This window comes from Tupaia chinensis, unplaced genomic scaffold (genome assembly GCF_000334495.1).
Source record: "Tupaia chinensis unplaced genomic scaffold, TupChi_1.0 Scaffold145396_1, whole genome shotgun sequence".
NCBI classification, from domain to species: Eukaryota; Metazoa; Chordata; class Mammalia; order Scandentia; family Tupaiidae; genus Tupaia; species Tupaia belangeri.
The window spans coordinates 1988870-1999431 of NW_006205257.1; the positions used below are offsets into that span (position 1 = coordinate 1988870).

The 10562-nt window shown below is 40.7% G+C and overlaps 1 protein-coding gene across 5 annotated transcripts in view; it reads left to right on the plus strand.

Annotated features, from left to right (window-relative positions):
- CEP89 (centrosomal protein 89) overlaps positions 1–10562 on the plus strand; it is an 88306-nt gene that overhangs the window by 68816 nt on the left and 8928 nt on the right. For all 5 annotated transcript variants that reach the window (XM_014584006.2, XM_014584007.2, XM_006167983.3 and 2 more), the window contains 2 exons: positions 6160–6327; positions 7761–7902. In XM_014584006.2, the coding sequence (XP_014439492.1) occupies positions 6160–6327; positions 7761–7902 (310 nt within the window). The remainder of the gene's footprint in view (positions 1–6159; positions 6328–7760; positions 7903–10562) is intronic.

Here is a 10562-nt window from a genome sequence, read left to right on the forward strand (position 1 = left end):
GTGTGCGCGCGTGCGCGTGTGTGTGTGTGTGTGACAGGTCTCTTCACACTGCAGCCCCCCAGTCATCCTGATCTTGGGAACACATACACACACCTAGCATGTTTTCAGGCCACTCTGGAGATACAAGCCTGCAGTTAGTTGCCTATGTGGCTTCCAGCACTGCAGTTTGGTTTGCTGCCAACTACTGACTAGACTAGGACACACTTTTTTTTTAATTTTAAATAATTATTTTATTTAACTATTTATTTATTTATTTATTTAATTGAATCAGAGAGGGATGAATGAGTGAGTGGGGAGGGGAAGGAGAGTGAGAAAGCAAGCTGCAGATCTGGGACTCCAACCAACGACAGCCATGCGAGAGTCCAGTGACCTTAACCACCATGCCATCTGCCAGCCCCTCTATATTAATTGTGCAGAATGATCACAGTGTTGTTTTTTTTTTAAGTGTGTTTATGTGTGTGTGTGTTTTGTTTTTTGTTTTGTTTTGTTTTAGTTTTTCTTTTTTGGAGAGGTTTTTGCTATAGGGTGCATGCGCTCGCCAGACAGACAGAACAGATAGACAGCAAGAAATCACGCCCCAGGGGGGATGACCACACCACAGTCCCTTCTCCTCCATTCTCCTCTCGGGATCTTGGGCACGCACGCACACGCACCCGGCGTGAGTTTTAAGCTACCGGGTCCAGGACGCAAACTGCGGTCGACTACATGGGAGTCCAGCGACATAGCCATTACGCTAACTGCTGGCCCCTATGTGTGTGTGTTTTAATTAAGGTGACCAACCATACCAATGTGCCTAGGTCTGAGAGATTTCTCAGGATGTGGGACTTTTACTGTTAAAACCGGGAAAGTCTGAGGCAAACTGGGTTGAATTAATCATTCTTTTATGTGCATGTGTGTGTATCAATCAGGGTTCTCAAGAGAAACAATAGGATATACAGGTTAAGCGTAGGATATACAGGTTAAGCGTACCAAATCTGAAACATTTTGAGCACCAGTTTGGTCCCCTGCAAATAGAAAATTCCACACCTAGCTGCGTATGGTAAGTCACAGTCAAAATGGGGCAGTACAAAAATATTGTATAAAAATTACCTTCTGTGTATATAAGGTATATGTGAGACATAAATGAATTTCATGTTTATGCTAGGTCTCATCCCCAAGATATCTCAGTATGTGTGTATTGTAAATATTCCAAAAAAAAAAAAAAATCTTGAAATCTAAAACATTTCTGGTCTCAAGCATTTCTAATAAGGTATACTCAGCCTGTATCTATGTGTGAGTGTATCTGTAATGTGTATATATTTACCTGTAGGTAGATAGAGAAAGAAGGCTTTTTTAAGTCATTGGCTTACACAACTATGGGACTGGAAAGTCCAAAATCCACTGGGCAGGCCACTTAAAAGCCTAAGAAGGATTTCTGCAATATGTTACCATCTTGAGGAAAAAAGTCCTTTCTTGGTAAACTTGTCTTTGCTTTTAAGGCCATCAGCTGATAGGATGAGGTCCATCCACAGTAGTATGATCTCCTTTGCTTAAATGTTAATCACATTGACAAAATACCTTCACAGCAACATCTAGACTAGCGTTTGACCAAATAACTGGGCACCGTAGCCCGAGTGACTCGTAAAACTAACCATTATAATGGGTAATTTTGATTTTCCTTGTGTGTTTTTATATTGGGTTGTCAGAAAAGTCATGACTTTTTTCTATGCAAAAATACTCATGAGTTCTCTGACAGCCCAGTATTCCCAAGTGGTCTATTATGAATGCATGGGTAAGGGACCAGCAGTTAGCGCAATGAATGCATGGGTAACTTTTAAATAAAGAGAGAAATCACATTTTGAATGGTATAGTTGACTGAATATACCTATTTGCTTCTGGTCTTCTCCACCTCCTCTTCTTCCCTCTATAGAGTTGGTGTGAGGAAACGGATGAGCTACAGAAAGTGCTTGCCAGTGATTACAGTTATTGGAATTGAAAAGAATTTTTAAGTTTAATTGTTCACCTTTTCTTTTTTTTTAAAAAAAAGGTTTTCACCATAGGGCACATGTGCTTACCAGAGAGAGACACAGAGAGAGAGAGAGACAGTGAAAGGGAAAGTGAGAAATTACCCCTCAGAGGGGAATGACCATGCCGTAATCTCTTCTCCTCCATTCTTCCCCCTGGGATTTTTGGGCATACATGCACATGCACAAGGCATAATTTTCAAGCTGCTGGACCCAAGGCTCCAACCACAGTTGGCCATGTGGGAGTCCAGTGCCACCACCATGTCACACAGAGGCCTAATCATTAGCTTTTTCAGTGAAAGAGAGACAGTCACAAACAGGGTCCTCACAGTGTGATGTACCCCCAGCTCCAACGCACCTAGATCATGCACTCGTGCCAGTGTGTACAAGGCAGTCCCAAGATGTGAACCTAGGACCCCTCTTGTGAGTCCAGTTGCATTACCTCTGCATCAGCATCTGGCCCTGGAACCAGTGTCTGGAGTGTACTCATACAGTAGAGGAAGGAATATTTTTTAAAACAGCTTTATTGAGATATAATTTACATATCATACAGTTTACCTATTTAAAGTATTTAATTGAGTGATTTCTTTTTAGTATCTTCACAGAGCTATGCAATCATTACTATAATCAATTTTAGAACATTTTTACCACCTGAAAGAGAAACTCCATTACCATTAGTAGTAATTCCCAATTCTCCCTCCACTATCTGGCCCCAGGCAAATCACTTATCTATTTTCTATCTCTGTCTATGTGCCTATTCTGAACATTAAAAAAAAAATTCCTTCTATGTAATTGTAATGATATATCCTTGACCAACATCTCCCCAATTCTCCTCCCCTTTAACCACCAAGTCTCTGGTAGCTATCATTCTGTCCTGCTTCTATGAGGTCATATTTTTAAGCTCTTATAACTGAGTGAGATCATGTGGTAATTCCTTTGTGTATCTGGCTTATTTCACTTATATTCTCCAGATTCATTCATGTTGTTCCAAATGGCAGGGTTTTTCTCTTTTAAAAACAGTCAAATCGTATGCCATTGTGTAAATATACCGCATTCTTTCTTCATTCATTCATTCACGTTCACTTAAGTTGAATCCATTTTGGCTCTTGTGAATACCAATACAATAAATATTGGAGTTTAGCTATCTCTTTGACATATTCATTTTACTTCTTTTAGAAATTCCAGTAGTAGATGGGGACCAGCAGTTAGTATAATGGCTGTGTCGATGAACTCCCATGTAGCCGACCGCAGTTCAAGTCCTGGACCTGGTGGCTTAAACTCAAGCCGGGCGCATGTGCATGCGTGCCCAAGATCCCGAAAGGAGAATGGAGAAGGGATTACAGCGTGGCCATTCCCCCCTGGGGGGTGATTTCTTGCTTTCTATCTTTTTGTCTTTCTGTAAAGTGCATGCACCCTATAGCAAAAACCTCTCAGAGAGAAAGACATTTCAGTAGCAGGGTCTCTGGATCATATGGTAGTTCTGTTTTTTAACTTTTTGAGGAAGCTTCATATAGTTTTCCATAATTGCTATACTAACTTATACTCCCACCAGTAGTGTATATGATTCCCTTTTTCCACATCCTGTCTACACTTATTATCATTTGTCTTTTTTTTAAAGAATTATTTTATTTAATTTTTACTTATTCATTTATTTATTTTAATTTGACCAGAGAGAGACACAGAGAAAGAGAGAGGGAAAGTGAAAAAGCAAGCCACCAGGTCCAGGACTCGAACCATGGTCAGCCATGTGGGAGTGTCCAGTGCCTTAACCACCATGCCACTTGCTGGTCCCATCATTTGTCTTTTTGATAATAAGCATTCTAACAGGTGTGAGGTGATAGCTCATGGCTTTCATTTGCCTTTCCCTGATCATCAGTGATGTTGTGCATTTTTTTTTAAATACCTGTTGGCCATTTGTATGTCTTCCTTTGTGAAATGTCTGTTCAGGTCTTTTAAGTATTTTATAATAGGGTTACATGTTTTCTTGCTATTGAGTTGTTTAAATATTAACCCCTTACTGGATATATAGTTTGTTAATGTTTTTACCCATTCTGGAGGTTGTCTCTTTACTCTCTTGATAGTTTCCTTTGCTTTGCAGGAGCTTTGTTTGGGTTATCAGAAAAGTCATGATGTATTTTTTCTGTTTTTCTATGCAAAAATGCAGCATGACTTTTCTGTTCACTTTTTCCTCACTTTTATTTCTCTCTGTGCTTTAATCATGTAGTTTCTGTTGCTGTTTCTCCAAGCTCACTAGTCTTTTCTTTTGCAGTTTAGCCTGCTATTTTATTCCCATCCAATTTAATGTTCACTTCACGTATTGTTTTCTCCATCTGTAGATGATTCATTTGAGCCCTTTTTTAATATTTTTTCTTTCCTCATTAGCTATTTTTCTCTACTTTCTTGAATATAAAGAGCATGTTTATGATAACTGCAATGCCATCCTCATCTCTGTGTCATTTCTGCATTTGTTTTATTGATTTTCTTTCTCCCTCCTACATGGATCATGTTTGACTGCTTATTCCCATGTGCGATTGGATGCCAGGCAGTGTAAATTTCATAATGTTGGATGCTATATAACATCACTTTAAATAGTGTTAGATCTTTTTCTACCATACACTGAAGTTACTTGAGAATAGTTGGATTCTTTCAAAGCTTACTTTAATTAGGTTCGGCCAAGACTAACTTTTTTTTGAGGCTAACTTAGCCACTACGTGAAGCCATTATACTCTTTCGAGGGTTCTCTCTAATGTCCCTTATAAGGTCCTCCCACTCTAACTGGTGGGCCCACGTACTATTTCCCGTTCCTTGTGAACATCAGGATTTGTTCTGTGTACTCATTTCTTTTTTTCTTCTTCTTTTTTTTTATATAGAGATTTTTGCTATAGGGTGCATGCACTTGCTGGAGAGACAGAGAGACAGAAAGTGAGAAATCACCCCTTGTAGGATGACCATGCCGCAGTTTCTTCTCCTCCATTCCCCTCTCAGGAGTTTGGGCACACATGCACACACACCTGGCTTGAACTTTAAGCCACCAGGTCCAGGACTCAAACTGCAGTCACCTAGGTCAGAGTCCAGCGATGTAACCATTATGCCATCTGCTGATGCCCTGCCTACTCATTTCTATTCACCCTTGGGTAGCTTCTTCTCACATACATACCGGTTAGCACTTAGCCAAAGATCTGCGGTGACCCTGAGAGATCTCCTGAGCCCCTTCTGTGTTGAAATTCCCTTCTCTGCCCTAGAAATTCTCGCCGCCTTAACCTCCCTGATCTTTGGTCTCTGACTCCTCAGCTCAGCAGTCTGTGGGCTCTGTTTGGGTTGTCCCTCATGTGTGGCACCCAGGCAGTAAAGCAGAGCTGTTGTAAAATGGGCCTTGTTTTCCCTTCACTCAGGGATCACAGTCCTACACTGCCTGTTGTCCAAAGTCTGCAAACTGTTGTTTCTTATGTTTATCCTGGTTTCTAGCTAGAGGGCCAGTCTTGACCAGAAGCGCAAGTATTGGTATCTTCAACATTTCTCTTTTAACCCCTTTTCATGAATTCAGTTCCATTTATTCTATAAAATAATGATTGAACTAGTTTTCAGTGACATAAATAAACTCTGGATTTTATATTTTTGTAGGTTACAGTTGACAGACTAACCATAAAATCATACTTCATTCTATGCTCCTGTTCTGTATCGCAAGTGTGCGGCTCCTACCCCATGTTAGTCTCCACGCAGATTTGATGACACCCAAATGGTGTTCAACAAAACAAGTGCACCCTTCTCTTTTTGTTTCTTTTATTATAAAAACATATTTGTGATTATGAAATAAGTTTTGTTTTAGAATTTTTTCCCTCTTGGCAATTATAACCATGTAAAAATGTGAGCTATCTTAGATATTTTCTGTAAGGACTAAAGTATAACTTAACATATATACTGGGTAAAAAAAGGGATACATTCCTTTCTGTCAAAGAAGTATGTGATCAGCCATGCCCCCTCCCCTGTCCTCCAGCAGATTGATCCCAGGGCTTCCTGGGCCTAGGAGCAGGGGGTGTTTCTACAGAGGATTTCCAAGTAACCCACCGAGGGGCTGGCGGGCTTATCACTGGGCTGGCAATGACTTCATTATAGACTGGTATACTGGATACGTGCCTGTCATCTTTTTGTTTTTCAGTTGGTTACAGAAAGACGAAGAGAAAGAAAGTGCTGAGATGGAAGAGTTGATGGAAAAGTTAACCATTCTACAAATGCAGAAAAAGAGCCTGCTTTTAGAAACAAACAATTTAACAGCTACAAACAAAGCACTGAAAGCTGAACTTGAAAGGGCGCAGAAAATTAATAGGTTTATTTTCTTTCCTCTCAATTTTTTTTTCAATAGCTAAGAAAGACAGGTGCCAGTAGGTGGCATGGCAGTTAAAGGCACTGGACTCACATGTGGCTGATCACGGTTCAAGTCCTGGACCTGGTGACTTGCTTTCTCTCTTTCTCTCTCTCTCACTCACTCTCTGTCCCTCTCTGGTCAAATTAAAATAAATAAATAAAGTTAAGTAAAATAATTCTTTAAAATAAAAGAAAGACAACTGAAAAATATTCCATTTTATTTATATTTTTCCTTATAGTGGCTATAAAATTGAAAGGGGTAATTGAGAATGTTGGATAAGAGAATATACGAGAGGTTATCAAAAGTTCCTGGAACAGCATATTATGAAAAAACTATGCATGTTTGGATTTCAGAATTTTTTACACCAAAATAACTAATACTTTAATTCTATTTTTCAACATACTTTTTGAAATCTTATTGTAGTACAGTAAACATTTTTCTATTGAATAGTGTTAACCACCATTTCTCAACCATCTACTAGTGCAAATATGGTTGATACAAATATGATGACCCTGGGACCAGCAGTTAGCGTAATGACTATGTCACTGGACTCCCATGTAGTCGACCATGGTTCGCGTCCCGAACCCGGTGGCTTAAAACTCAGGCCAGGCACGTGTGCGTGCGTGTCCAAGATACCAAGAGGAGAATGGAGGAGAAGGGACTGTGGTGTGGCCATACCCCCTGGGGGGGGGTGATTTCTCGCTTTCTAGCTCTCTGTCTCTCTCTGTCTGTCTGGCGAGCACACGCGCCCTATAGCAAAAACCTCTCAAAAAAAAAAAAAGATGACCCTAAGACTCTGTAAGTTCTAGAAGTTCTTTCCTAATCATCTTCCTAAAGTCTTCTTTGTGATTCCCCTTTTAATTTTTTTGAGAGATTTTTGCTATAGGGTGCATACACTCACCAGAAAGACAGAAAGTAAGAAATCACCCTCTGAAGAGGATAGCATGCCACAATCCCTTATCTATTCTCCTCTCAGAATTCTGGGCATGTACGCACACACACCTGGCATGAGTTTCAAGCTCCCAGGTCCAGGATTTAAACCATGGTTGACCACATGAGAGTCCACTACCTTAACCACTATGCAACCCGCTGGCCCTGTAATCCCCCTTTTAAAGATCTCTTTTAGAACATGAGCCCCAAAGTTAGTAGAATAGTATTTAATTCGACTCTACAAGTGGGCATTTTGTGATTCCTGTTAACTTGGAGTCTATATTATCATGCTTAATTGCAATGAAATTCAGTTACCTCTTCTCACTTGAAACGCAGTAGGATTGGGACTGCTGAAGATCAGCATTCATGCTATCATACCTGCTAGTCTTATCATGTAATAGTCACTATACCCTGGCCGTGCAGGCTAATGAGTTTTTTTATTCCACTATTTGGGGGACTTCTAGGAAATTACAAAAGAAAACTGATGTCCTCAAAAAGCAAGTGGAAAAAGCCATGGAGAATGAAATGTCTGCTCACCAGTACCTGGCAAACCTCGTTGGCCTGGCAGAGAATATAACCCAGGAACGTGACAATCTTATGTGTTTGGTAAGTTTCCTGAGAGTTTCCATTGAAGTAAATTGCAGGTTAATATGCAAACGTGACATATAGGGTCTTCACGCTGAGAAAATTCATGTTCAGTGTTGTAAAGCTATACAGTGATTGAATATAAAAATTCAAAATAAAAAAAGAGAGTGTTTTAAAAATGATTCAGGGGCTTTAAGGATAGGAAAAAAATGATTCAAGAAAAGTTTTCTATTTTAAAATTTCAATGGCAAATTTTCAAGTTTTCCAAAATGTTATCTTTTAACCATAGGGAAAAAATTTTGAAAGGCAAATAATCCCAGATTTTAAGTAGTGGGAAATGATATTTTAGAAGGTAAACTAATGGAATTAGTTCATTTAATTAGGAGCAGTTGCTGGCCAGCTACAGTGGTACAGTAGCAATGCAATACTCCATGATGCTGGACCCCCCATGGGAAGGTATAGGGTTCAGGTCCTAAGGGCTTCCTATACACACCAGGTACATCATGACTGTAATCCTGGCTGGATGAGGCTGGGGGTGGATCACAGGATGAGGATCAGTAAGGGAGAGACCGTTGCTATTGCTTTCTCTCTGTCTCTTCCATGAAGTAAATAAATAAATAGACTGAAAAATAAGTAGCAGTAGTAGTCATTAGACCTTCATTATATACACCTACAAATGTGTCTTTATATTATCGTTCTAATAATTTCCTTGTTTATAGATGAAACAGAAGAATCATAGACAGGTTAAGTAGAGTTCACCCTGAGACCATAGGTTAAAGGACACAAAGATATAGATAGCTCCCGTGATGTTCATTGCACATTGTTTCTAATAGCGCCAGTCCCAAGGAAAGGAATTGAGTGAGTTATTGGTGATTCTAGATGATGGAGCCCTACACAGCCAGCAAGAGCGATGCCGTGGGCACGCCTCCAGGCATCTCCACAGTGGTTTGAAAAGATGGCTGCAGCAGACTGTGAGGCAAAAGAGGCCAGATACTATGCCAAGCTATATGCGTTGAAAAAGTCTGATAGGATTTATCCCAAAATGTAACTCTGAGTTTTCTCCAAGTGGTGGAATTTCAGGTGATTTTTAAAAAAATCTTATTTATTTATATACATTTGATAGTCTACATTGAAAATATGTTGCATATATATATATATACACACACATTCACTTAAGCCGTATTGCATATCTCTGGTAGTGTAGGATTAGAAGTGATAGTTTAGGGAACCAGCAGTTGGCATAATGGCTATGTCGCTGGACTCCCACGTAGTCGACCGCGGTTCGCGTCCCGGACCCAGTGGCTTAAAACTCACGCCGGGCGCGTGTGCGTGCATGCCCAAGATCCCAAGAGGAGAATGGAGGAGAAGGGATTGTGGCGTGACCGTCCCCCCTGGGGGGTGATTTCTCGCTTTCTGTCACTCTGTCTCTCTCTGTCTATCTGGCAAGCGCACGCGCCCTATAGCGAAAACTCTCCAAAAAAAAAAAAAAGAAGTGATAGTTTAATGAGTGTCATTATGAAAGAAACCAGTGGATGTTCTGAGAGAGAGAGTCAGAAATTATCAAATGTCAGGAACCAGCAGTTAGCGTAATGGCTATGTCGCTGGACTCCCACGTAGTCGACCGCGGTTCGCGTCCCGGACCCAGTGGCTTAAAACTCACGCCGGGCGCGTGTGCGTGCGTGCCCAAGATCCCGAGAGGAGAATGGAGGAGAAGGGATTGCGGCGTGACCATCCCCCCTGGGAGATGATTTCTCACTTTCTGTCTCTCTGTCTCTCTCTGTCTTTCTGGTGAGCGCAGGCACCCTATAGCAAAAAAAAACTCTCAAAAAAAAAAAAAAAGAAAAGAAAAGAAAAGAAAAGAAATCAGCAAACTTGAAAGTAACTTGGCCCTTATCTGGGTGAGTGAGGTGTGGGGAGTCCATCTGGATGTGCCCCAAGCTCATTCCTATTTGTTAGGAAGATATTACGTCCTTCGTGGGAAAATGAGCATGGACTGTTAGTCCCTGTTTACAGAGGAAATATTAGTATGCAACTTCTAGGCGGAAAATATTCATTTTTTAACTTACAGTAAAAGAAATGCTAATTAAACCATTCTCAAGGTACCAGTCTGTATGTAATGTTATAAAACTTTATTTTAAAAATTATAATATTAGGTCATCAGGAAAGTCATGACATTTTTCCGTGTTTTTCTAGAAATGTGTCACGACTTTCCCAACATCCCAGTAGTTGCTGATGGGAGTTTGGTAACCCTGGTTGTATATTACTGGTGACTCCTAATCCTTCCTAGAGTCTTTTAGAAGGTCATTTTACTGTTCAGAGGTAGGAGCCTTGAAAGTATTCCAACCCAGTAGGACCCGCTCCTGAAAAGTTGCTTTCCCAATCAACTTGCTGAACTCTGGCATTTCTGTAGCCACACTCAGTGCCTATTTCCCTTTCTGCTGTGCTCACTGGGCTTACCCACCCTCTAAGATAACAGGAAGGCAAAGCAAATGTTTGCCGAAAGATGTAAAACAAACCTTTTCATTTAGCGGACATTCCCGGGGACCTGCCCAGCATGTGTTAGTGCCACTGTGAGAGCAAAGCCATCTTGTTTGCAGGGAAAACATCCCTGCACCTCACAGGAGGGCTGGAGAGGGTCACAGGCTTCCATGATGGAATCCGTATCTTCCCGGTCCTTGCAC